The 27,855-nt window shown below is 53.9% G+C and overlaps 1 protein-coding gene across 1 annotated transcript; it reads right to left on the minus strand.

The window, feature by feature from the left end:
* On the minus strand, positions 1–27,720 carry PHGDH (phosphoglycerate dehydrogenase). The gene is made up of 12 exons (XM_072766769.1): positions 27,314–27,720; positions 22,442–22,593; positions 20,655–20,720; positions 16,840–16,894; positions 16,641–16,739; positions 7,412–7,544; positions 6,801–6,949; positions 5,184–5,336; positions 3,371–3,503; positions 2,308–2,438; positions 1,188–1,425; positions 1–302 (listed from the first exon to the last, which is right to left on the minus strand). The coding sequence occupies exons 1-12, from the start codon at positions 27,449–27,451 to the stop codon at positions 148–150; spliced, it is 1,602 nt and encodes a 533-aa protein (XP_072622870.1). The 5' UTR covers positions 27,452–27,720; the 3' UTR covers positions 1–147.
* Positions 27,721–27,855: the final 135 nt, after the last annotated feature.

Consider the following 27,855-nt stretch of genomic DNA (forward strand, 5'->3'; position numbering starts at 1 on the left):
TTGGGCCTAGGCTCTTTATTGGCTGCTTCTCACTTCACTGTAGGGGTCAGCCAAGGTCTGCAGAGGAAGCAGTGTCAGCCTGAGGAATGTGGACCTCCTCTCTCTGGATCCCAGAGGCCAGGTTTCTTCAGAAAGGCCCCCCAGAGCTTAGAAGAGGAACTGGAAAGCCTCAGTCACATGTTGCTTCCATGCTTCCAGGCTGGGCAGCAGGGAAGAGATGCCCATGACGTGCCAGGTCTCCCCATCTGACACCACCGAGGTCTGGTAGGACAGCAGCTGCACGCCTGCCTCTGCCAGGAGCCCTGGGAAGTAGACGGGAAAACCACTGATTGGCACAAGGCGGGGAGGGGGGCGGAGGAGAAAAAGAGGCTGGGAATGGGGTCGGAACCCGTGGACCTCTGTGATCAAAGTTGCAGTGGAGGGTGATGGTGTCAGAAACAAAGAGCTAAGAGATGGAAGAACAGGGCATCTGCCCAGCTTCCCTCACTACTCAGAGACCCTTTAGGAATCCCCTGACCATCGTGCAAGGTAGGGAAGGAATGAGCCAGCCACAAATTGCTAGAGCAATCTCCTGCCATGCCGGTCATCAGATTTATCCAGACCAAGAGCAAAGGAGAAAAACAGGGGAAAGTTCCTTTGGTCAGTTGGCAAGGATGGTGAAATTAGGCCTCTCGAGGTCTGTGGACACAACCGCCAAGCCCAGAAGTGCTCCAAAACTCCCAGTGGGCCGGTGCCAGGGTCCTGAGGCGGGTTCAAGATGCCCCCAGCTGCTGGAGCACACCCCCCAACATGGTTTGTTGCAGTCAGGCTGGCCCCCAGGGCCTGCGGTCAGAAGAAAGAAACCTGCACTCAAAGGCTCGGAGTTCTGAGACACAGCCCTGCAGGCAGGTGCACACCGTGTGCTGGACATGGTGAGCAGGCCGGCTAATAGGGACTCTGGGGCTCTAACTCTGCCGCGGGGCTCTGACACGGGAGAGAGGCGCTTGCCCTCTGAACTCTGTATCCATTTCCCAAATGTTCTGGAAACGGGCAGGACAGATCTTCTGTATGCTACAGAAATGTGCTGAGGGATGGGGTGGGACTAAAGGAAGCAAAGGTCCATGAAGCCCAATCCCTGGAGAGGACCCCGCCCCCCCACCCCCCACAGCTTCAAGGACGCGGGCAAGCCCTACGAGACCCCTCCTCACCAATCATGGTGGGCAGCATCTCAGGATGAGATGGCTGAGCCCGGAACAGGAGCAGGGGCAGGCCCCTGCGCAGAGGCACTTCTGGTCTGAAGACAGCTCCGTTGAGCGCGTGCAGCACAGGTGTCGTGCCCTGCACCCAGCCGGCCGCCTGGTAGGGGGCACCTGCTAGGGCCACGGTCAACAGGCATTCCCCACAGCCCTGTTCCCCGGGCACAGCGGGGTTGTGGGAGGTGGTTACCTGCAGGGAGAAGGCGAGGACGCACAGTTATGCCTCCCAGCTGCATGGCATCGCCCCTCCGTGTCCACCGAACAGAACAGCCGCTTTGCGGAGCGCCAGCCTGGCCGACAGGCTCAGCCACTGAGGCTGGAGGAGAGGGCCCAGGGCTCTGCCTGGGTCCCTGAGCCTTAGCTCCCGGGACAGTCAACGCCCTCCCCAAGGACGGGCAGGAGAGATCTGCGGGTCCAGGTGAAGGCTGCGAGCTGGGAGGAGGAGGAAGGGGGCAGCGGCCCCTCTGGTCACCGCTTCCCCCGCAGATCAGTGGCCCAGTGCAGCGGGGAGCAGAGGAGGGGAGTCACGGGAGCTCCGCTGCCCACTGCCCCTGCCAGCTGCCACCGGCTGAGACGCAGACTGTGATCTAACAAGGGAAGCAGAGGGGAAGGCACCAAAGGGGAGGCGCGGCGGCTGCAGGCGCTAAGCAGCTATGCCGGAGCTTCCAGAACTGGCAAGCAGATCAAGAAACTGGGTGCCGCGGCCAAAGGAGCACGGGATGGAGCCAGAGGCGAGCGTGCTGGGCGACCCCCAGCTTGTGTCGGTACAGCCTGGCTCTGTGTTCCTCAGCTGTGCAATGGGGGCGCCGCGCCGCCTGCCGTGCACAGGGCGCGCCTGCACAGAGCACCTGCAGGAGTATTAGCTCACTCATAGCAAGCTCCGAGGAAGGCAGTACTCCCCCCTCACGGACGGAGAGGTTCGGGCTGCCCGGCACAGTCACAGGCGGACGGTGTCAACCGCGGGACCCGCCCCGGGCTCCCACTCCAGGAGCAGGGGGCGAGCAGGCTCTGCAAAGGGAGGGAGAGGGGGGCGGGGCGGGCAGGAAAGGAGCGGGTTCCGGGGGCCACGCACACTGAGCCCGGCCTCTTGCACCAGCAGCCTGGCGTTCACCAAGTTCACATCCGCCTGACTGGAAGTGTCCTTTAGGAGGCCGACAATGACTGCAGCGCTTAGGCAGTTGCCAGCGTTCTTCAGGGATGTTCCTGGGGACAGAGAACCTACAATAAGGTTGCTGTTTGTTGAGCAGCACAGGAGCGGGCTGGGCACTGACACCCAGCTTTGGGTCAGGGACTCCTCACTGCCCGGGGCCCAAGCCCCAGCCTGCGGGCGAAGCTCCGCTTCCCTCTGGAAGGCACCCAGTTCCCTGCCTTGCGTCCTCTGGGGATCCCGCAGCTCTGACCTCCCCTATTTCTAGCAGTGCCCGGGTCTAACCACCCCCAAGCTCTTCCCACGTGAGCAGATGCTCAACGGGCCATGAGGAGGACCAGCCTTTGCAGGGTGTAGGAACTAGAGCCCTGGGCAGTCTCTCAGCTACATCTGCCTATGCTGGGCCCACTGGGAAAGTGGCCGGAGCCTGCATAGACACAAAGGGAGACCGAGGCCACTCTCTTTGCTCCCACCCCCAGCTGAGCAATGCTCCAGGGACCGTCAGCTCGCCTCAGGACTCACCTTACCGTGTCACGGGGCACACCCTGTCCCACCACCCTATCTGGCACACCCGCCCCGACTCTCACTTTATACGTGAAGAACCCAGGTTCAGACAAAGAGAAATCTCACAGCAGGCAAGCGACAGGGTCAAACCCAGAATCAAGATCCTGTCGCTTAAGCTGGGACTCCCTCCCCCAATCCTACTGCCTCTCCCATGAAACTGTCTCTCATGGAGGTTTCTCTTGCATGCAGAACACGTGCATCTTAAGAATACTACACAATCGTGACTTGTGAAAATCACACATATTTCTTAGTATTTTCTGGACCGTCCCCTCTGTCCCCACTGGGTAGCGAGTGAGCCCTATGCAGACACAACAGGGGACTTGGCGTCACAAGAGCTATGTCCAGTCCTTTCCCAGCCCCTCGCTGTCTGGGACCTGCTACAGACACAACCCTCTTCCCTCCCTCTGCAGCGTCCCCAACTCACCCTGTGTTACCACCTGGATGGTCCCTTTGGGGGATCCAGCCCAGGCTTGCATCAGCGTCCCCAGAGCTTCTGCGAGACCAATCCAAGGCTTGGTGTGTGGAGAGAAGGCACTGGTAAGGGCCTGGGCATTCACCTGCACAGAACGGGGAAGCAGAGCTGAGGTCAGCACGAGGCAGGGCAGGGCTCCTGAGCACAGCTCCACAGTGGGGAGCAGAAGGCACAGGGCTGTCCTCCTTTCAGGTGCCTGGGGTGGGGAGCGTGGAGACAACTTCCATTAGCCACCACAAGACTTGTGCCTTCAGCTTGGGAGAGCTGTAGAGCCAGAAAAGAGCACAAAATTGCCAGAAGGGAGAAAAAGGCATTTCTCTGTACCCTACCCCCAAAAACTGTGCCCACCTCACCCCTTACACAGAAGACCGGTTTTTCCTGAGATGATGGGTCTGGACACCACAATAGGAAGGTGGTCTTTGACTTAAGATGTGTGGGAAAGGACCAGCGTGAACCAGGAGGCGGGACGAAGGAAGGCCAGTGTTGGCAGCAGAGATGAAGGGCCATGGGCCAGTGGGCTTGGGCTGAGCCTACAGCTGCTGGAGGCAAGTGTCCTCCAGGCAGCACCTGTGAGCAGCACCTGTGGACTCGGGGATGCTCACGGGAGGTCTAGAGAAACAATAGGAGGGCTCTCAGAGGCAGGCGCCATTAAGCACCAACCCGACCCTAATGTGAGTCTGTGTCTAACGTTACAACCAAACCGGGAGAAGATGCAGAGAAGAATTAGGAAGGGACTTCCCGTGTGACACAACTGTCTTTCTTTCTAAAAGCCTACTGGAGGACAACCAGTCACTTTGGGTGGAGACTTAAATTTGCCCCAGTTGAAGGCCTTTGACCAAGAGAGTTTACTTCTGGTAAAAGATGGGAACAGTCTGTGCTTCCATTTGATGGAGCCGGTGGTAAGGAGCCCCCTTCATGAAAAGGCCTGGACTGCCACCACCACCTACGGACTCCATGGTAACCCCTGAGGGCTGCAACAGTGAGGGCAGAGGCCTGCCCGGCAAAGGGCTGCAGAGGGACAGGTCCAGCGTTGACTGGCTGGCAATGGCCTCGGTCCCAGCACGTCACCCGGGGAGAGCTGCTCAGAAGAGAGATGTGCAGAGGGAGTGAGAAAGTGTCCCCGACACTGAGGAGCCACGAGATGCAGAATAGAGAAGGGAGAGGCACAGGTGGACGGGCCACGTGTTGTGGTTGAGCGCCGTCCTGTGGGTCCTTCAGGGGAGTAGCTGGCTCCCCTACCTTCTTGGGGTGTAGCAGGCAGGGTGGCCCGGAGAGCTGGGCTATCACACCAGGCCTGGCAGGCTGAACAAAGCACCCTGTGTCTTTCCTGCTACTGCTCTGTCCTCAGCAATGAAAATCCCCAGGCCGAGGGTCAGCCAGGAAGGTCAAGGACCAGCCCCAGCCCCCCACCCGCCATCCCCACGGCGTCCAGCATCGCCCAGGCCACGCTCCTTCATTCTCAAGGCATGTGGAGAACAAAGGAGCCTTTCTCTGGAGCCCGGACCCTGGGAAGAGCCACAATCTCTGCACCAAGGCTACAATACTGCAGGGCCGAGCCGCCTCCCTGCAACCAGGCTGCAACTAGTAAAGCCAGGGACGGGGGGCTCCCGCCGCCCCACCCAGAAGCCTGGCTCCAGAGGAGGCCTTATCTTCTGCCCCCAGGGCTGAATCTGGTCAACACACCACTGCTCACCAGAGCTGTCAGCATGCCCCAAACCGGACACCACCCGACCTCCCGGCCCCAGGCCCACTTGGCCATACTTACGACGCCTGCCAGAGATTTCCCCTTCACCATGTCCACAAACTGGATGGCGATCTCTTCCCCGCAGCGGCTCTGGGCCTCCTTGGTGCTGGCGCCCAGGTGGGGGCAGCTGATGACGCGCTCATGGTCCACCAAGGCTCGGTCCCGTGGCGGCTCCTGCCCAGAGAGAGACAACCTCTCGGTCGGCTGCCCAGGGAGGCTGGAGGAGAGGCGTGGGGCCGAGGATGCCTTCTACTCTGGTTCTGCTAGAAGGTTCTACGCCTTCTGTCTCTGGTTTCAACAGCCGGGTTCCTCGTCAACACCTCTCTACAGCAGAGTGGACAGGGCTAAGGACGGGATGCACATCTCGGCTCCCCCGCTTAGACCTATGTGCCTTTGGAGAAATCTCCACCTCTCTGAGCCTCGGTTTCTCCATCTATAAAATGGGTGAATACTACCCAGAACAAAACACTGTCGTGCAGACTGCACCCCAGTAATATAGGAGGTTCTCAGCCAGTGAAGCTACTGTTTGTTACTGGTTTTTCCCTCGAGCTCCCCCTTGCTCCTGAATCCTTGCAGCACTTCCAGGCCCTCTGCACAGCTGTCCCATCCTGGCTCTTACCATGACAGGTGGTCCACCTGGGCACCTCTGCCCACCCCCTCTGCTCACTGAGCACAATGTATTGCCCTTGGGAATGTCTCTCAGGCCTCTTGTCTGGCCACCTGGGCCTGTGAGTGCTGTGCACTTGGTAGCAGGTGCCACGAGAAGGCCAGAGACAGGCAGGGGAAGGTGCTGATCAGGGAACGTCAGTACAAAGAGGGCCAGGCGCGTGTCTGCCTTCCAGAAGCTTACCATCTAGTTGTGAAAGATGACCAGGAGTATAAACCCTGTGTGCTCAGGACAGGGAATACACAGTGAGGGCAACACAGTGCTCAGAGAGGGCCGGGGCCGTGCCAGGGCCCCACCGCAGATAACCAGCAACCTCCAGTGCCTAAGCCAAAATCCCTGCTCTTTGCCCTGGATCTGTGATGCTGGAGTCCAGTGGAAATGCACCGTCCGTCATTCCTCTGGGGGAAGGGGGGGTGGCTCGGGCGAGCAACGACGGGGTCTCTGGCTCCTACAGAGAGACTGGGGGAGAGCAGCCCCAGGGCAGAGGGGACCCCTTCTGGCCATTCGCCTCAGGCTGCCCTCCCTCCCCAGAAGACACGAAGGAAAGGAAAGCCAACAGACACTGGGCAGAATGTCTTTTGGCAACAGGATTCATTTCATCAGAGACCTCGGTCAATAATTAAGAGACCTTAAACCCCGCCCCAAATGCTCTCTCTCTGCTGCAAACCCTCAGCCTCAGAAGGGATGTGCTGCACGGTCCTCCCTGCAGTCATCAACAGGACAGCAGCCCAGGGAGCCTGGGACCAGGAACTGGGTCCTATTTAAAATCTGAGTTTTGCAAAGACCACACAGCGGCCTGTGCACCACACTCCGGAGGGTTCCCCAAACCACAAAGGCGTTATTCTTGGCAACATAATTCCTCCTGAGTGCCGTGGAGGCCTCCTTAAGGCAAAGACCTTCTTCGTGCACACTGGGCTTTCTCGGTCCTGGGCCCCTCTGCTCACCGCTCCTCTCCTCCACCAGGCACTCACCTCTGTAAACACGTCCAGCGCGGCACCAGCACACTGGCCAGAGTGCAGGGCCCGGAGCAGGGCCCCCTCGTCCATGATCCCTCCCCGAGCGCAGTTCACCACGCGCACCCCCTTCTTGCACTGGGCAAAGGTGCTGTCGTTCAGCAGGCCTGCAAGGAGGGAAGGGCTTTCCTGCGGCACCGCTGCCCGGGACCCCAGCACCAGTGCCAGCAGCCCTCCCTGCCTCATACCAGCTCCTTCCCCACACACCGACAGCCTCTCTGGTCTCAGCTCTCCCTTCTCACAGGCTCGGGGGCAAAGGCCCTGTTGTGGATTTAGTCCAAACTCAGTCTAGAAACATCCTAGAGTCCCTGAGATCCTCGTGTTTTGAGTAAGTCCCGGAACCAGAAAGGACAGCAGTGGCCCCAGCAAACACCATGGGGTCACGGGTCGTAAGTGTCGAGCCATGCATTTCCAGCTAGCTCATCCCTCCTCCGTGTGATGCAGGATCAGCTAGCAGAGCTCCATGCTCGAGGGCCCTAGTCCACATGCCTGCAGAGGCCCAGGCTGAGGGCCCACCCTCCTCTGGTCTGTGGCTTCCGTGGCCGACCCATAGGCAGGGACGCACATACCTGTGGTGGAGGGCAGCAGAGGTGTGTGCACAGTGATAAAGTCACAGAGAGGCCAGATCTCATCCAGGGGCAGCTGCTGGACACCAAAGGAGGCCGAGACCTCTGGCGCAATGATGGGGTCGTACCCTACAGTCTGGTCAGAGAGAGACGAGCAAATGTCACTGTTCCTTATTAGTACTGGTATTATTATGATGGAGGCCATTTATCGGGCATTTACCAAGTACTACTGCTAAGTCTGTCCAAATACGGTAATACAACAAGGGTTGATACTATTCTACTTTAGAGCTGAACAAAGTGGGGCTCTCAATTTAGGAGGGGCTGGCCCAGAGTGTGAAGGGAGTTTGTTTACCTCCGAGCTCTTAACCATGAACAGATGCAAGAGCAGCGTGTGTGTGCGTGTGTGCACATGTGCGTGTGTGAGGTTGGATAAGGGGGAGCTCAGAACCCTTAGCAAACAGGGAACCCAGGAGAGGCAGGACAGCCACGTGGGGAGCAGAGACACACTACACTAGCAGGGCATAACCAGGCGAGAGAGGACAGGCTGGCCACAGCCGCGGACCCTCAGGGCCAGAGAACAGGCAGGGGCCCTGACTCTTGCACAGACTGAGAAAGAAGTAGGTTGGGGCAGCGGTGCAGAGCAGGGCAGGCAAGGAGACCAAGACCGGTCGCTGGGGAGGAGTGCTGACCCCCCAGCGGGCAAGGTTTGGTCCCATCCTGAAGTGCCTTTTAAACATCTACATGCAGAAGAATGAAACTGGACCACTCTCTTTCACCATACACAAAGATAAACTCAAAATGGATGAGAGATCTAAATGTGAGACAAGAGTCCATCAAAATCCTAGAGGAGAACACAGGCAACACCCTTTTTGAACTCGGCCACAGTAACTTCTTGCAAGATACATCCACAAAGGCAAAAGAAACAAAAGCAAAAATGAACTATTGGGACTTCATCAAGATAAGAAGCTTTTGCACAGCAAAGGATACAGTCAAAAAAACTAAAAGACAACCTACAGAATGGGAGAGGATATTTGCAAACGACATATCAGATAAAGGGCTAGTTTCCAAAATCTATAAAGAACTTATTAAACTCAACACCAAAGAAACAAACAATCCAATCATGAAATGGGCAAAAGACATGAAGAGAAATCTCACAGAGGAAGACATGGACATGGCCAACATGCACATGAGAAAATGCTCTGCATCACTTGCCATCAGGGAAATACAAATCAAAACCACAATGAGATACCACCTCACACCAGTGAGAATGGGGAAAATTAACAAGGCAGGAAACAACAAATGTTGGAGAGGATGCGGAGAAAAGGGAACCCTCTTACACTGTTGGTGGGAATGTGAACTGGTGCAGCCACTCTGGAAAACTGTGTGGAGGTTCCTCAAAGAGTTAAAAATAGACCTGCCCTACGACCCAGCAATTGCACTGTTGGGGATTTACCCCAAAGATTCAGATGCAACGAAACGTCGGGACACCTGCACCCCGATGTTTCTATCAGCAATGGCCACAATAGCCAAACTATGGAAGGAGCCTCGGTGTCCATCGAAAGATGAATGGATAAAGAAGATGTGGTTTATGTATACGATGGAATATTACTCAGCGATTAGAAACGACAAATACCCACCATTTGCTTCAACGTGGATGGAACTGGAGGGTATTATGCTGAGTGAAATAAGTCAATCGGAGAAGGACAAGCAGTGTATGTTCTCATTCATTTGGGGAATATAAATAATAGTGAAAGGGAATATAAAGGAAGGGAGAAGAAATGTCGGGAAATATCAGGAAGGGAGACAGAACATAAAGACTCCTAACTCGGGGAAACGAACTAGGGGTGGTGGAAGGGGGGAGGAGGGCGGATGTTGGAGGGGAATGGGTGACGGGCACTGAGGTGGACACTTGACGGGATGAGCACTGGGTGTTTTTCTGTATGTTGGTAAATTGAACCCCAATAAAAATTAATTAAAAAAAAAATGAAGTGCCTTTTAAGAAGGCTCCAAATGCATCTAGTCTCGGAAGGCCTAACTGGGTGACTCACCACACAGAGGCCTCAATGACTGAGGACGGATCCTTTCAACAGGGCAGGGTGACGGGGAATAGGGAGCGAGGATCAGGAGGAGAAACAAGGAGGCACCAAGGCACCATAGAAGGCAAAGGTCCCAGAAAGAACCTTCCTCTGGGCAGATCCCTGCCTGCCCCGATTTACCAACGAGGAAACTAAGGCAGAGAGGTGAAATGATTCAGCCAAGGTCGCATGGTTGGCAGATGGTCGAGTGTGGATAAGAAGAATGTCTGGATTTGGAAGCCTGCACCCCTGGTGCCCACCCTTCTAAGGTGGGGTGAGGTCAGGGGGCTCACAGCCCCACCTGAGCAACCGGGTAGAGTCGATGGAAACATGTCCTGTATCAGAACAGTCTCGGGCACCAGTCACACATCTCCTCAGCAAGGGCAAGCCTCTAAAGGTGATCAAGCCAGCACCAGCAGCTGGGATTTGAAGAATCCACAACCACCAGGACGCAGCCACCTCTTGACACAGCAGAGACATAATCCACTTTCTGTCTGGTCACCCCGGGAGGCCTGCCGCGGCTCCCTCCTTCGGCTTGGCCGGGGCCGCAGCACCCACTGGGGGAAAGAGGTGTAGGAGCCTTAACAATCTCAAAGGCATCCGTGTCCTCAAGAAGGCAGGACGCAGCTGCAGGAGCCAAGGGACGGACGCTGACCCAGGAGACCTGGACCTGGGTCCTCAGTACTAAGTGAAGGAGCTGGGTGGATGATTTCAAAGTCATCGCCTGCTCCAACACTCAGTAATTCAATATTCCTTGAAAAGACAGTTCTCTTAACCCTGAAATGTTAGGGGCGAACCCTAGAATGTTCAGAGGTGGCCTGGCCCTGAACAAAAGGTAACAAACAGAACAGAAGGCCTAATACTTGAAACCGTCATCATCTCTGTGTGTTGGAACTCATTTTTGTTCTCCTTTATGCTTTCCTGTGCTTTGTAATGCTTCCCCTGCTCATCATGAATTTCCTTGGGGGAAACAGAAGAGTCATCTCGAAAATACTGGCAAAGAGGATTCCTATGTAACAAATTTCGCCCTTGCAGAGAAGAGACTGACATGGTCATGAATGAGGAACAAGTTTCAGATCACATTTTTCATCATCAGCCTGTGGAAGAAGCAAAGCCAAGGGGGAGTTTTTAGGGAGAGGCTGTAGGATTGAAAGCTCACAACCACCAGCCCCAGTGGTCATTCCCCCCTCAGCTGTAACCTACTCGTTTCCGGGGGAACAAGCAGCGTCCAGGGGAGGAGAGAGGATCCCTTACAAGTGCTCTTTGTCTGCCAGCTCGGGGGCTGCCTGGAACAAGGGCCCTGTTCATCTATAATCCAGATGTACTTCGTTCACGTGAGCGGGGCAGGACGGGGACCACCAGCAGAGGTCACAAAGCTGACCCCGATGGAGGCGAGCTCCCGCCACTCTGGGGCTTGGGGCTCTCGGGAGTCCAGAAGCAGCATGGAGCGCTGGGAGGAAGGGTCCCGTGGGCGGAGCCGGGCCTAGTGCCCCTGTGCTGGGTGCCTGAAGCTGGTGGGGAGCAGACGGGAAGGAGGGGACCCGCATCCTCCACAGCGGTCAGCAGGGTCTGACTCAGGTGTCTTTCTCTTGTTCGGCTGCAGGCAACTGCAGGGCAGAATTCGGCTGAGAAAACGGTTTTCAGTTTTCACTCGGGAGACCCAGGGCAGATGGCAGCTGAACACGGCTAGGAGCTGGGATTCTTACACCAGGAGACCACGTTGCGCGGAGTCGAAAGAGTATATCGTTGGGCCCAGGGGAACAATGTCTGAGTAGGGTCCTAACGCACCCTGGAAAGGGTCAGATGTCCCGATACTCACAAGTTGCAACACTTCCAGGTATGTACCCTCTGAAGACTACCCTACGGAGGAGCTTTAGGGAGACCCACCAAGGGGTTCTCCACCTGAATCCCAGCCTCAGGACAGGCTCCTAACGCTGGGGAGCAGGGGAACCCCAGCTTTTCAAGTGGCGCTACAGAGCCACGTCCTAGCTGGTGTCATAGAAGGCAGCCTTGTGAGGATGACTACACCTCCCCTGGGCCTCTGGGTGAACAGTGGATGCCTGAGAGCAAGGAGGCTTTCACGGTGAAGGGGTTCCAATAAAGGAGCTAAGCATCACATCCTCCTACTGCCTCACAGCTAATTCTTCTGGCTGAAGATGAGAACTCTCCTCCCTTCACACAATGACATCTTACTCAGAAACCCACTATAAAAAATGATCAGAGCTGCAGAGGTGAAGGCCCAGAGCCCTACCACTTACTCTCTCTAGGGTCCCATCCCCATGTCCCTAAGGTACCTTCCCAGAACTTGAGGCTCTGGGAGGAATGTAAAAAAATCAGTACTCTAGCGCAGTAGGAATTCCAGTTACCAGACTGAACTAGGAGCATCCTGAGGAGATTTCATCCCTAGGAAGGGCGAGCACAGTGACAGAGCAGAGACCGTCTAACTCACCTGGATCAGGCATGAAGACAGTGGTGGTGATGCAAGACAAAGCGTACTAGATTGGAAGTCAGGAGACCTGGAGCTCAAGCTGGACTCCACCATTTACCAGTCCTATTATCTCAAACATATCATATAACCTTCCTGGGCCTCAGTTTCCTTGTCTGTAAACCTGGAATAAGAATATTGACCCTGCAGGGGTCACTGCAAGCACAGTCTCTGACACAGTAGACCTCAGTAAACATTAGCTGGGCCTGAGAGAATTGGTGACATCTGGTGCCTCAGGTTCAATGTCCATTCCTCTGGGATAACTTCAGATTCATCACAACACGGGCCACCAAGAAACTGTTAGGAGATCCTGGCCTGTTCTTCACAGGAAACCTTGATAAGCGAGTGCAAGGCTCAGTTCTTGGCTGGCTTGGCCTGCTAACACTCTAGCGGGCATGCTGGCATGAATGAGTTGTGTCTCCAGAGTGTACAACATAACATGTTCAGCAAATGGGTTGAGAAAAAGCTTCAGGCAGAGAGAACACCATGGAGCATCAGACTCAGATGACTCACACAACCAGCAGGCTGCAGATGGCCAGAATGATTCTGACACCCACATCTGTGCCATGTGGCTCAGAGCAAGTCAGGTAGCTCAGGTGGCACGTGAAGATTCCTCTCCAGGCCTGTCTGGTTGGGATGGGGGCCTAGGTGGGCTTTCTCTCCCCAACACACACCGCCCCCGCCAGGTGCTGTGGGAAGCCAGGTGGCTGAGCTCCCTAGCAGAGCTAAGGTCTAGGATCCCCGCTTCCCTGAGTGAGCAGATAGTGACAAAGAAAGGACGGGAAAGGAAAGGGGGCAGTCCCTACCCAACGTCTGAGCACAAGAGGGACTCTGTTGATTGCTCCTGTGACACAAAGGGGTCAACTCTTAAATCACGATGTTCTGGAAGGGTTGGATGTTAGTTACCCAGCCTAATTAGTGACTAACAGCCTAGGGGACAGATTATAGCCCAGGGGACATCCCAGGACCAGGGAAGGAAGGGGTGATCAAAATCATCTTCCTGTGCTTTGCAGCACTGCCCGAGCCACCCAACCAGAACTACTCAGGGTGCCCTATGCCTTCTGGTCCCACTCTGTCTTTACTTACAGTGTGCCCACGAGTTACTGTAACAAACCACAGTCCTTAATAATTTTACTCTATTTCCTATGATCACACAAAACACTCCCTGCGAAAGACCATTCCGCAGATAAAGAAACTCGTAGCCCATGGGCGATGGGTGCTCAGAGATATCACAGCTTTAAAGGCCATCTGCTTCTACCTCTCTGCCCATGCTCACACCTCGTCCTCACATACTGGCCAAGTGCTTAACCAGTCTCATGTTGAGTATCTGCAGTAGTGGGAGACTAACTCTCTCCATTCCATTTGGGGCCAGCTCTGGCTGGAGCTCTGTCCCCTATGGCTTGTACCTACTGGTCCTCCTTGGATCCACTCCTTGGAGAGCATGACTCTTCTATAGAAGAGCTAGTTGATGGCCTCCCAAGTCATGACGGGGCTGTGACCCCAGTGCCTTCAATCCTTCCTTAGGAAGTACAGACCATAAGGAATGTCACCGTCCCTGTGCTGGAAGTCATACTTCTTTTGATGCTACCAAAAGTCACATTACCTTTTCTATTAGCCATGCCACTGTGAACCACACTGCTTTTCTGTCAACCCAAGGTCCCCTCCCCTAGAAAAGCGTTTTAACAACACCTCTACATCCAAATGTGTTTGGTTGCTTTGGGGGCCCATATAGAGGGTCCTGGTAGGTGTCTTAGCTCAACTTCTTATTAGGATGCCCAACCTTGCGAGCCTTCTCACATCATTTAGGATATGATTCCACAGTCTTAAGAATTAATCACGTCCCCCTGCTTCCTATCACCCAGACCGCTGATGAGAAGGATGGATAAGGCATAGCCCTGCATCATCCTGTACCATCTCCCTTCAGACTGAGACGGAACTTTCCTTCAACCCGTTACTAAGCCTTCGCACCAAGATTACAGTCTCCATCTTAACCCCAAGGGAGTCAGGGAAGATCTCACCAATGTCTCACTAAGTCCACATTTCCAAACAATCTAAACATCTGTCCTTGAGGAAGAAGCCAAATAAAAGCAATTCGTCCACACACCAGAACCCCATGGAAGAGTTTACAAATAGGGTAAATTTATTTATTCCAAGAACTACGTTTTACCACCATGTACAGTATTATATTTTCTATAGGCATAGACCCGCCACACACACACACAATGGGAAAGAACTCTATGTGTTCCACATAAATACACAGAAAAAAGTCCGAGATGATACACAGCAAACTGATGTTACCTCACAGGTAACTGGGAGGAGACCAGGATTGGGGTAGTAAACAAGGAGATGAGGATCTATATTTCAATTTTTGTGAAAATCCCTTCACCTATTACATGACTAAAATACAATTTTAAATCATCCAGGTATAAGACCCCTAAGGATGTCCATGACGATCGGTTTAATATTGGTTTCTAAAGAGAGGACAAGGCCAATTTAAAACAACTTGTGCTTAGTGAACACTGATCATGGTTTCCTGACTGGATGCTGATAAACTCTTTTTTTCACAGCCTGTTTTAGGATCTTCCCTCCTTGCGCTTTTAAAATCTTGCTTCCCCAACTGTTCAAATACCAACTGAGGAGCTTTGGATGATGCAGGTCCATAATCTGTCTGCCCCGAGGCAAAATTCATCTGGACCTAGGTATCATTAGGAAGCGTAGTCAAAGTGAGCCCTGAGCATGAACAAAGGCCACTTGGGCCACTGCAAAATGACCGGGGCTGCTGGCAAGGGCAGGGGGCGGGTGACCGTTTCAAGGTGTGTTTCAGCGGTTTATAAAGATCATGTCCCAGAAGCAGGATAGCCTACAGGGACCGGCCAGAGATATCCAGACAGAAGAACCCCCGAGGGGAGCAGTGCCATGCTGCAACATACAAAAGCATGCAAACCCTCAAAGTCACGCTGGGAATTCGGGCGTGTCGTGCGAGGTATGACTGGACACACAGAAGGAAATTCATGAATAGGTTCTAGACATTTCTGATCAAACACATGTCTGAGGGGTGTCAGCCACTTCCACTGAGATGCTCAGAATCCATATCCCTCCAAGCCTCTCGGGAGCAGCCTGGCAGCAGCTGAGTAGCTGAGCACAGAAGCTTACTGACCATGTCCCTTACTCAGCAAACGAGGTGGGGCTTTTTGTCTGGGTAAGTCACTCCCCCAAAGTCTCAAGTCCTTGATAATGAAGGCTCCTGAGCAAGCAGAGTCCAGTGAGCTGTGGCGCTGTGGGGAAGGGGAGGGAACTTAACAGAAGAGCAGCTGGGCCAAACAGCCTGTCCCCAAGTCTCTGTCTCATCAATGAGGTGCTCATCAATGAGGCCTTAGAGGATCAGAATTCCAGGTGAGCTAAGCCTTTACTTTAATCCCTCACAGAAGAGGAAGAGAAAGCTCTCCTTGCAGCACAGGGCACCTGGCCAGCCCTGCACAGGAGGGACTGGCTTTGGTTTGTTCTCATGATCAGTGGATCCTGCTGGGCCACAGCCCCCTCTCCGGGATCTAGAGAAACGTGCGGAGGCTTAGGAAAGATGTCTGGCTGATGTAAATAAATGTGTGGGGGAATAAGGACAGGAGGGAGAGGAAGATGTTCCACGTGGTGTAATGGGATGCCCTCCTGTTTACCTTCCATTGCTGGAGACCTCAGCAAAAATTCACAAACTCCTGACGTCAATATAAAAATTAAGGGTTAATCTATAGGGTTCCCTTTAACTCTATGAAGCTGGGGGGACAAAGAGAAAGGGAGGAAGAAGGAAAGAGAAGGGAAATGCCAGAGCAACTCCATGTAAAGTTTTCTAGAAATGATCTGATTGTCAAAACTGCCTTTTTTTTTTTTTTTTATGTTTAACGAAAGCCTTCCTGGCGGCAGTTTGAATATATCATCCCCCCCACGGCAGAGAGGGCACGAGGAGTGAACAAGGAGTTCTGCTAGCACACCTAGCCACCCTGTCACCCGCCCCTACAGGTCCCCTCCCATGGCTCTGGGGCCACCGCTCTGCAAGTTCTCCTGGCTTGGCCTCAGGTGTGGCACTGCTCTCGATGACAGCCTTCCCCTGACCAGAAGAACCACTGAGTTCCCAGAATAGGGTAAAGCAGGGTCCTGGAGGGAAACAGGGGTCAGGGAGAATTTCTGAGAAATGGGTGAGGTGCTCCAGCCACCACGGGATTAACATCGTGTCACGGCATTTGCACAATCATCTTGCCATCTCTTCTGACTGTGGAGGGGAGCCAGAAGGTGGATGGATAACGGCTCTGCTATAAGGCTCCAGATGTGCTCCTGTTTTTCTGAATCATCACAGGCAACAGACACAGCAAAACAAAGAGCCCTGCGGCAGCAGAGGAGAAGCAGCACAGGATACGAGCCCCTCTGTTCCGCTGGGACTCAAGGCAATTACTGCCCCAGAGCTGAGGGACCTCCACCAAGGATGCCCGGACTCTGAGTTCAGGTGTCCAGAATGGCAGGCCAACATCCCTGCCCTCCCCGGCTACACCGCCTACTTCGTTAGAGGCTCTGAAGGAGGGTCAGCCCCTCCTAGGAAAAAGCCTTTACCTTTTCTCAAGCAAACCTGCCTCTCTCAAAACTGCTGCAGGGAGCCCCACACCAAAGGGCCTCACCAACGTCTTACCTTCATCCCAAAGGACTGCATTCGAGTGGCCACCTCTCTCCCAATTCTGCCCAGGCCAAGAATTCCCAGGATCTTCCCATTTAGCTCTGTTCCCATGAACTGCAACCAAACAAGCAAGAGGCAAAGCGGCCAGAGTAAGCCCCAGGAGTGAGGCCTCGGGCGCCGAGCTGGGAGGGACGAGGCAGGACTGACCGCTCACCTTCTTCCTTTCCCACTTGCCATCCTTCATGGAAGCTGTCGCCTGGGGGATGTGCCTGCAAGGACAGACAGGTTCAGTGGGCCCACATGGGAGGTGATGTGAGGTCTGCACAGCCACCCTCTCTGTCAGTCAGTCATTCCCAGGGCGAACCAGGCTCAGGCTGGGTCTAGAGCTCAGGCTGGGTACAGAGACCCGGAGCAGAGCAGAGGAAAACCTGTCAGGCACACCTGATGTGGGAGCCCCAGGATTTCTGTTCCCAGCTGGGAGTCTGAGAGTCAGTTAACTGCTGAGTGGCAAGGATGTAGAAAGCAAGCACCAATCCTCCACGGTTCACAAGGATAACAAAATGGGGGTACTCAGGGGCTCTGAGAACATCCAGTGCTCCAGAAGTTCAAGGATTTTCATTTTCCTCTTTCATCCAAGCCTGCAACCTACACTTTCCACCGTATCAGCAGACAGCTGGGTATTTCCCCTTCCTCGAGAGTTCCTGAAACCCCAGCAGTATCAGGCTGCACTGGAATGAGGGGAGGGGATGCTATAGTCCATACCACCTCTTCTCCAAACCACCCCCAACCCAGCCTCTCTCCTCTGATTGGTTAACACGGGGGGGGGGGGGGGGGGGGGGTCTGAGTCTCCACGTGTTTCTGGAAGGGACAGAGGCAGTTAGGGCAGAGTCAGAGGTGAGAGGACAAGATTATGTCATATGGGATGTGGTCACCCAGGCTTCTCTGGAAGAGAATCCGGGAGACAGGAAACAATGTTTAAAATGTTTAAGGAGTCCATGCTCTATTTTAGACACTCCATGAGACATGCTTGGAGATGCTTTAGCGCATGTAACGCTCACAACAACTGCATGGAGACAACTGGCGACTCAACATCTTGCAGGACATCCCCCCATCGGAAGTAGTTGAATGGACTCAAAGAACATTCCCAGCAGTGAGCCTCCTCCGTATTTAAATGCAGTCTTTCCTGCAGGCCACAAAGCTCAGAGTGGGGTGTGTGTGTGTGTGTGTGTGTGTGTGCCCGGGCGTGCGTAAGAGGGAGAGACTCCAACATAATGTCCCTGTAGCTCCATCGCTGAGTTCTTATAAAAGCTTTCTCTCATGTCTACACATCGCCAGGACATGCTTCCATCTGCGAGTCCAGCTGATGGGGGAATCTGTGCTCCTGGGATCTCATGGGCAAACTCCCAAAGCCTCAGTAAACAAGCTTCCTGGGGAAGAAGCTCCATCACCGGATGATGGGCTGCTCTGGTGCATCATCCTCAGTAGAGGGTCCTCGTTTCAGAAATGTCGCAAGGACAATGACTTGCCTTGAGGAAGTGCCCCCTTCTCAGCAAGGCTAGCCCGCTCACCTGCCCCTGACCAAGTGCGACAGAGCCCACCCGGCTCCTCCCAGGTCTGGCTCACGTCCTGCTCTCAGTCCTCCTGGCACCACGGTGCCATCTAAGAGAGCTGCACGTGGCACTGTGGGGCACAGGATAGCAGGCCGCTCAGGGATCCTCTCCAGGTTTTAGTACTTTGGGGTCCCCACCGGGCCAGTTTGGGGAGGACCATGATGTGGGGGAGGGGCATCCCAGGAACTGAATGGTAGCCATCCTGACTTAGAGAAAGAGAAGGTAAGGTGGGAGAGATGACTTCAAAGCAGGTTGCATTCTCCTCTTTCTTTCTGTGTCATTGTTCTGCTCCTAGACCTCAGGAGCCCCTGCTGTGAGTTCAAAGTCCACCACTGTGAGGCCCATGCAGGCCCCCTCTCCACCCACATTGCTCAATGCTCTCAACCTTCTGTCCAGAACTCCCACTCTGCTGTTGCTGCTGAAAAAGCAGTCTGAGCAGACACACCAGAAGGTGTGGGAGACTCCATTCCTCCTCAATAGGGTGCTTGTTTCTTAGTTTTGATGCATCTTGGATGAGTGAGGTCATTGGGTAAGAGGTTGGAAATGGGCTGCTGTCTTGAAATCATTCCACTTTATCTACTCTCTTAAACAAAGCTGGTCCTGCAATAGGAGAAAAATTATTTCTGGCTCCCAAGCCTTTCCTTCCACCTCCGGAAAACCAATGAGAGAATTAAATAGATAGAAAGGTGACAGATCAGTCCCTAACTCAAAAACAAAACCAAAACCAGCACTGAATTTAATAGCTCAAGTGAATCCAGGGCATCGGGCTTCTCTGTGAGAAATACGTCCAGCCCAGATGTTGTGGGAGATCCAGACAGCCAGCTCCCGGACCCCGTCCTGGCTGGGTCCCTTCTGCTGTGCACGCTGCCCATGCTCTTTGCTCTCTCCAGTCTCCTCTCCTCTCTTCATTGGCCAGTGAGTAGCAGTGAAGACTTAAGAGCTCAGGTAGAAATCTTGGGGAGCATCAGAACAAAGGTCAGCTCCTTCAGACCCCGTCCCAGCAGGAGGGAGAACAGGTCTCCAGACGGGAAAACAGTAATTTCTTGGCCCCAGAAGCTTCAGGCCTGAGTAGAGAGAGAAAGAGCCCTGGCTGCCTGGGTCCCCTGGTTTAAGCATCCCAGGCTGTGTGAAGGGACCTAGTGAACTCCCTGCCCTGTCCACCGGCCCCTCGCCCTCCCCACTGGCCACACAGGTGCCTGAATTGCCTACTCGACAGCAGTGCTCAATGCCATCATTTTCTACCCAATACAGTAAGACTCATGTACATTCTGTGCCACATCCGGTGGTTCTTAGGCTGTCCCCTCTACTCAAGAGCCCCACACCCCCAGAGTTCCTGCTGGAAGAGCAAGACACTTCCCCACTTGAGTTCCCTTGTGTTAAGAATCCACAGGTTGGCACAGGGATCCCAGAGCAGTTCTTACTCCATCCTATCACAATAAAGATCTGAAAGGTTAGTGACAGAGGTAAACCCGGGGTCAGAACAGTCAGTGAGGGACTAATACTCGAGCTTAATCTTGAAGAACAAGAGTTATCTGGATAAAGATGATGGGGAAGACTTCAGTTGAAAGTTATGTATTGATATTTCAACATTGGTTCATTGATTGTGACCAATGCACCATACTAACGTATGATGTGAATAATACGGAAGACTGGGTATGACATATGTGGGACCTTCTATCTTTACGACTTTTCTTTATATCTAAAACTCCTAAAATAAAAATTTTGTTAAAAAATCCCTATGCCAAATTTCATCCCATACCAATGAAATCAAAATTTCTGGGGTGCAAGTCAGGCATTAGCATTGTTTCAAGATCCAAGATGTTATCAATGTGCAGCAAAGTCTGGGAACCTCTGGGGTATGAGAAGTCTCTGAGGCATGGAGGTTGCTACATTTTGGCATTAATTCACTCAATAATGTTCTGAACTAAATAAAAATGTTGCGTGTTCCCTCTATTTTATAACCTGTGTGAAGTTGTATTTTTAATAACGAGTGTAATAAAGTACTGGAACGACTCAGAAAAGAAATGATGATGGAGAAGGATATTCCAGGGAGCAGAAACCATATTTGTGAGGCCTGGAGGTGCAAGAAGCCAGAGGATGGCGTGGACACAGGAAATGACCAAGGAGGAGAGGAAGATGGCACATAATCATTTTCTCGGTGAGCCTGCTCCCAGGTAAGGAACAGCCATGCCGAACGCAGCACCCCTCCCCGCCCCCACTCATTTGTGAGAAGCTGTCTGACCTTTGTGTGCCAGGACCAGTGTATTGAATGTCCCATAAAGATGGGTGTCCTCGAAAATTCTCGGCTGTCTGCACAGTGTCAGGCTGAAGCGTTTCTACCCTTCTTCAGGGCACGTTATTTGGGGAGTCGTAATCATGGACACAGAAGAGGCTGGCTCTGCTGAGAAGATGGACTTACCTGGCCAAGCACATGATCATCCCGCAGGTGAGCTCTGCAGCACTCAGGCTGTTCCCATTGGGGGTGCTACAGATGGAAGAGGAGAGGGGATGTCAGTGCGTCCAGAGCCCATATGCCCACTCCTGTCCCAAGAGAAGGCCGTGAGTGAAGTGTGCTCAGGCTCCTGCCCCCTCTGCTCACCTGCTCTTAAGTCCAACCCCCAACCCGCAGGCCTCCAACCTGGGCTCTCCCATGGACACCTGCCCTAAACCCTGGCTGCATGTTTCACATGGAGGGACTTCAGTTAGAGAAACACACTTGGCCTCCTACCCAAACTCCCTTCTCCCAAGGCAGAGAAGTGTCTCATTCGATGGGGAGATATGTGGGTGGCTCAGCATTTCTCTTCCATCTTGTTTCAGGATCCACCTGCCCACCGAAACCACAGATTCCCGCTACTCTATGCCATTGATCTTACTGAGGCTGTGCAGAAGATGCGTGAGCAAGCCCATCAAACTCACGTCGGCCCACTGCCTATACACCTTCACCTAGTTGCCCAGCCCAGCCTCTATCAGTGACAGAGCTAGGATTTTTATCTTCACCTGTTTGACTTCTCCTATCTCTCAACAAGTTCCAAAGTGAGAACGCTTCCTCACACCTTAATGCACAGGGCCATGTTGACTAGGCCCATGCTGACTCTGCCCATTTCACAGAAATGAGAACAGAGCTGAAATCCACGAATCTATTTTTCTTTTTTCAAAGGCTCTCTCACTCTTTTTTTTTTTTTCTGGTTTTTGAACTGTTTATTAACACACATGTTTACCTTTTTTTTTTTCTTTTTTTGGATATTTTCATTTCTGGAAATGAAAGTTACAAGGAGGAGAAGGCAAGAGATCTTATCCCCCCAAAAAAAGTCAAGAGTAAAGGATTCTCAGAGTTTGTCTTTCTACCGAGCTTCCTGCCTAACCCTGCGAACAGGCTGTACTAGGATGTAGGAAGGGGTGCAGGGCTGAGGGCTCTGCCTCTGTGTCCAGGGGAAGAATGTAGGACGGGTTACCATTTAACATTTCTTCGGTTGGATGTTGACCTCAGTCAGATGACCGGTCAGTTCACCCATGCTCTATAAGAGGAGAGAAGGGAGGGGAAATTTTTGGGGACACTGAATTTCCTGAGAGAAGGGAGAAGGCTTGAGGACGAAGAAGTGGGCAACAATGACCTGGCCACATCATCTAAGGGCCAGCCGGGAGCCAGGAATGTGTGGCCCAGCCCTGGCATGCAGTCACAACCTCTGCTCTGAGTTTCTGCAAAAACAGCCCTCACCCTTCCCTTCTTGGCCCTGGAGTGTGAAAGAGAAACTGCGACCCTGGCTGCTGAAGAACGAGGGCAGTGAGGAAAGGAAAGGATGTAGAGCCGCTCAACTAGCAAAGGCTGTGCATCTGCACAGGGCACAAAGCAAAGCAGAGCTAAGGAAAGCCCTGCTCCAGACACAGCAGCGGAAGGGGAGGGGTATCCCTGGAACAGGGGATGCAGGTGGATTCACTAACAAACATTCTTCTAATCCCCAACCAGGCTGCAGCACAGATGTCTGTGGGGCGGGTTTGTCCAGTGATTTGAGATCACAGGACCGCCTCCTCCTCAAAAACCTGGGGAACCAGGACGCTGTGAGCAAGACTCGACTGTCTCGCCTCCGCCTGGACCAGGCATCCTCGTGGGAGCCCTTCTTACTCTGACCCGGTCTTCACTAACCCAAGTGTCCCCCTCCCCACTCGTGGTGAGCCTCTACACCCACCCCCGGGGGCTTCGCGACTTACTTCATGACCAGAATGCCCTTCCTGGTTGCAGCCTCCAGGTCCACATTGTCCACGCCTGTGCCAGCCCTGCCCACCACCTGGAGCTTCTCTGCTGCGTTGATGACGTCAGCAGTCACCTTGGTGGCCGAGCGGACGATGAGGCCTTCACAGTCCTGGAGCAGAAGACACTCTAGGTCCACAGCCGGTCTTCAAGACCGCCTTGCACCCATTCTGCCAGAGTGGGAGTTCCTGCATGCTGGTCGACTTCGGATGTATGTGTGCGGAGAAAAGAAGCAGACAGCATATGCATCCTAAAGGGTCTGCCATCAGGCAGGCCTGGGGTCAAATCCAAGCTGCATCCCCCATGAGCTAGGATTCAGAGGTTTGGCTGCCTTGAGTGTGTGAGGAGGAAGTGAGAAGTGATAGAGAGAGCAACGGACATGCTCTCTGGCCCTCCTCAGAGGCCATCACCTCCTCCACTGGGCCCCAAGAATCTGGCCTCCTCAAGTGCTTTCTCCAAGGCCACCAGCATCCTCCCCAAACCTTAGGAATCTGCCTCCCACAGGGGTGGCTGCATGCTCTCCAGCAGTCCACCCACCTCGTGCTTGCAGGCCCCAGGACAAGCACAGAAACGGCACTAGCAGACTTCCACAGGCACAGCCTTCGCCATGGAGGGCTCTCCCTCAGGATTGTTACCCTGTAGTCTCTCCACACTTTTCCCACAAGGGTGGTGTCTGTCCCTCAGACCAGCTTTCTTTGAAGCCAGGAAGTCTGAAGAGTCTCCAGTCAGACCAGTACAGATGTTCTCTCAGAGCTCACCTGACCCAGGTACGGCATCTGCCTTTGGAGACTCCCCTTCAACAGACCCTGGTCCTACATCCTACATGGCCAGGGCCCACCAGCCTTCAAGGTCGCTTAACACCCTCCACTACCCACACTTCATTCAATTGCATCACCGATTGAGATATTCAACCAGCACCTATTGATCGCATCTACTGGCGGCCTATCTCTGTGACCCCTCAACACCCCTGCACTCCTGGGTACCATCCCCTACTCCGGTCAAAGGTCATCCCTCCAAGACTCCACTCCAAGATGACTGCTCCTCTACTCTCTGTTACGCAAACTGGAGGCCTTTGCAAATCCTCCCCCTTCCACAGTGCAGTGTGCTGTGACTACAACTTTCTTTTCTCCAGGGCTCTGCAGTCCATTTTGGCAAATCTCAAAACTGCCCCCATTCTGCTGTCTACTGCTCTCTGCAGCTGCCTTACAGCTGGAAAAAGGCCACTGTTCTGCTGGATTTATGGCTGTTCTAAGCAAACTATGCTAACTCAGCAGTGGAAAGCCATTCACGTTTCTCAAGTTCAAACATGCCTCCTTTCCCAAGGAGGACAGGCTTGGCCTTGAGGGTAATTTTAGCATGGCTGGTGCCTCTGACATAAATCATAAGGAAAGTCCAATTCTCCAGGTCATTGTTGCTCAGCTAGAGAATGCAGGGAGGTGTCGGTTGGCACAATATGCGAGAACCTGATTTAGGAAATGTCTATTAACTTTTGCAAATTAAATCCTAGTGCAAAAGACCGAGAACTTGCTAACTTTTTTTTCAAATATTTATTTATTTATTTTTGAGAGAGAGAGAATGAGAGAGAGAGAGAGCAGTCAAGTGGGAGGAAAGGCATAGGGAGAGAGAATCCTCAAGCTGACTCCCTGCTGAGCACAGAGGCTGACTGGGCCCTCAGTCCCAGAACCCTGAGATCAGGACCTGAGCTAAAATCAAGAGTCAGACCCTCAACTGAATGAGCCACCCAGGTGCACCGGAACTTACTTTCAAAAGATGGACCCTTGCATGGAAAAGTTTCCCATTCTTTATCCTTTTTAAAATTCTGAGCCAAAAATAATAAATGTGTTCAGTAAGTTAAGTGCATTATTAGCATGTGGCTTATTAGCTATTTTTTTTGCTATTCAATAAAACAAAGAAAAATGTATGTATCACATATGGCAAGGGTATTATTTCATGAAACTTTACTGTGTGTATTGTACACATATGTATGTATACACCGAGTTATGATGTATAATGAATTTCTTCTCGTGGGTCATGGTCAAAGTTTAAAAACCACGGTTACATGATAAGATTTAAAGGTTCCTGCATATTAGGTTTATTTAAGATGTCAGATCTGCTGACGAAAGAGGAGTCCCTGGTCTAAGAGTTTGTGAGTTCTGAACACGAAGCTTTACTATTCTAAGCCAGAGTTTTCTGAACTTTTTTGAATAAGACTTAAGGTAAGAAATATATGGGGACACCTGGGTGACTCAGTGGTTGAGTGTCTGCCTTTCACTCAGGTCATGATCACAGGATCCTCGGATGGAGTTCTGCCTATGTCTTCTCCCTCTGCCGATGTCTCTGCCTCTCCCTATGTCTCTCATGAATAAAGAAATAAAATCTTTTTTTGTTTTAAGAAAGAACGAAACATACTTTTAACTTGTGATTTTATACTCACAAACTACACAGGCAGCACAACTGCCCATATAATTGAAACAAATTTCCCGACACACTACTGATTGTCTAACTATCTGCTTTGCTCCCTGATATTTCTTATTCTGGTTTTTAAAATGCTAATCATGACCCATTAAACCCACTTCGCTCCCCAATACTGTACTGTGACTTGCGTGGAGTCTGAAAAGCACCATTCTCAGGGGTAATTGTACTTCTCGACCATGGAGTCAGTGAGAGCAAACTGTGCCTGCCCAGAATACCAAGGAGTGGGAAGAGAGGCCGGGCCTGGGCAGGCAATGAGCTCCAACTTCTGTCAATATGAAAGATTTAATGGGAGAGGGCAGGGGCCACCAACTCAGACACCTCCCCACCCAGAATAAGAAGACATAGTGTGGACACGAGGCCTCTCCAGGTTGAGTAACTGGTATTCTGACGTGAACGTTTTACAAAGACAGACAGGAAGGCTGGGGGTTCCCAAACTGCCCCACGAGGCCGCCAGCAAGTCGCCAACAAACACCCCTCCTCTCCTGCCAGGAGATTTCAGTGCCTTTAATATATCCTCCAAATTGCCACTCCAGATCCCAGCTATCCACCCAGCCAACTTCCCAACTTCTCGGAACCCCTCCACTAGAGGAAAGGCCTCCAGTTCCTCTCAATTCCGCCTTTACCACCCCCCCCCACCCCGTCCCTCTCTCAAAATCCTAGAAATGAGGATTTCTAATTTCCACAAGAAAGCTGCAAAGCCCCAAGTGAGGCCACTCATCCCAACCTGGTGCTCTGGCGGAGGGAGGGTCAGAGGCTGGTCTAGAAGCCACTGCACTGCCTTCTGGCCATTGCCCTGAGCCAAGGCCACTGATAGCACCCATACAAAAGAGGAGGTGACAAGTGTGAGGTGCCTGCCTCCCATCCAGTCCTACCGTGTTCCAGGATCAGATCCCGAGCCCTGTCCCCCACCCCATTCAGGCTAAGCACCCATCTTGTTCCACTTTTGCAGTGCAGGCGAAGGGGGAGGCTAGGCTGCTGGGGGGTCTCACTTGGGGCTTTGTCTGTACTGTGTCATCTGGTCAACCCTGGAGCGCTGGCCAGGCTCCCTGACTGGTCCACAAGCCTCTTGAAGGCAGGGCCGGGTCAGCCGCTTCTCCAAGTACAGGACAGTCCAGGGCTTACTCTCTAAGTAACCAGATACAGCACCGGGCGTGGGTGCGGTGGCGTAGGAGGGTAGCCTCATGGAGAAACACAGCAGCAGGTGCCAGGGCAGACAAGGGAACGCAGTGGGTTTCCAGCCCCGTGTGGTTCCAGTACAGCTAAAGCAACTGCAGCCGCCTCTGTGGTTTTTCATTCAAGGGGCCCTCCAGGGAGAAAATGGAACAGGTGCATGTGCGCTGGGGCCGCGGGGGGTCATGGGAGCTGGAAGGGGGGGTGCTGGGTGCAGGAGCCAGAGCGAAGAGGTCACGCAAGAAATGTCCTAAGGCTGCACGAGGCAACTAGCCTCACAGGACCCTCGCAAACAAAGTAGGGAAAGATCCGAAGTGGATTGCGCCAACTTTGCAGCACAACGAACTGGCCCCAGAGAGGTTTGCTAAGACACAGGAACTTCCCGGGGGCTCTTGGGATCGGGTTCTAATGCAGCTGGTCATTCCTGCCCGCGGTGCGGTCGAGGCCCACGGGGAGGCGGGCAGGCAAGAGGTAAGTAAGCCGGGATCCCAGTGCGGGTGGCGGGGCGGCCGCGTGGGCGGCGCAAGGACCTGGGGCGCCCCAAGGACCTGGGGCGCCCCCCGCCCGCCCCCTCCCTCCGAGAGCTCCCCGGAGGCCCAGGGGCGGGGAGAGCTCGCGGCAGTCTTGCATCAGACGAGAGGCGGGCACGGGGTTTGCTGCCCTGGCCCGGCCGCCTTGCCTGCGCTGCAGCCTCTCCAGCTGCCACGAGACAGGCTGGGGCTCCGCCAGCGCCCCCCACGGAAAGCTGGAGCCGCAGGCCGAGCCAGGACGTGGTCCGGAGGATGGCGGGTCCCCGGGCTCCCTGCGGGAAGCCTCTGCCGCCCCCTGCCCCCGCGGGCACTGCCGCCAAGGCGCTGGGGAGCCGCGGGCATCCCGCGTGCAGCCCGCGGCCCGGTGGAGCAGCCCGCACTTCGCGGTGCTCGCCGCACGGGAGCCAGCTTGAACCTCGCGGTGGGAAACGGCCCGCAAAGTTTGCATCCCGCCGCTCGCCGCCCTTCGTTCCTCCCTGCCCCGGCCCCCAAACGCGGGAGGCCCGGGACTGCCTGGGGCCGGGGCCGGGGCCGGGGCCGGGGCCGGGGCCAGGGAGTGGGGGTGGGGCGCGCTGGCCCCGCCGCGGCCGGCCGGCCGGTTTCTGCAGGGGATGCCGCCGAGCTCGGTGGCGCTCGTCTCCCTCCCGCTCGCCTGACCTGCAGCTCGGCTATCAGCTCCTCTTTGCTCAGGTTCTGCTTCTCCACCACCTGCAGCCCTCCATCTTGCAGGATCTGCCGGCAGCAAGGGTCCAGGCTGTCACTGATGAGCACTTTCCGCAGATTTGCGAAGGCCATCGCTGGGGTCAGCCTCGGAGTAGGCCCTGGCGGGGCAGAAGCACCCAAGGGAGACGCCGTGGCTCAGGCAGGCGGGCTGCGGGAACCGGGCGGGACCTCGGCCTCGCGCTCCGCTCCTCTCTCCCCTTTCTGCTGCTACCGCCTCCAGCGTCCTTCTGATTGGACCAAAATACTCAAACTCTCGGTGACTCCGCCTCGTCCTCCCGCCAGAGCCTTCGGTTCCCCGCCCACTTTATTATTCTCCAGCGATGAAGTTCTCAATCTCAGCCAAAGCCCTCCCCACACCTGGTGAGCCTGTAGAAGCCCAATGTGTGCGGACTGGCCGATCCATATCTCAAAAGAAGTATCTGTTCTCGCCCTGAGAGCAATGCTACACGTCCCCTCCTTTCATCAGAACAGCTTCA

Source organism: Vulpes vulpes, chromosome 8, assembly GCF_048418805.1.
Source record: "Vulpes vulpes isolate BD-2025 chromosome 8, VulVul3, whole genome shotgun sequence".
Classification (NCBI taxonomy): domain Eukaryota; kingdom Metazoa; phylum Chordata; class Mammalia; order Carnivora; family Canidae; genus Vulpes; species Vulpes vulpes.

Bases quoted from the DNA above. Each gene is read 5' to 3' on its own strand.
- PHGDH (XM_072766769.1), bottom strand. From the start codon at position 27,451: ATGGCCTTCGCAAATCTGCGGAAAGTGCTCATCAGTGACAGCCTGGAC. The intron at 20,721-22,441 runs GTAAGTCGCGAA...TTCCATCTGTAG, and splicing joins AAGGGCATTCTGGTCATGAA to CACCCCCAATGGGAACAGCC. The intron at 303-1,187 runs GTGAGGAGGGGT...TCTACTTCCCAG, and splicing joins GATGCTGCCCACCATGATTG to GGCTCCTGGCAGAGGCAGGC.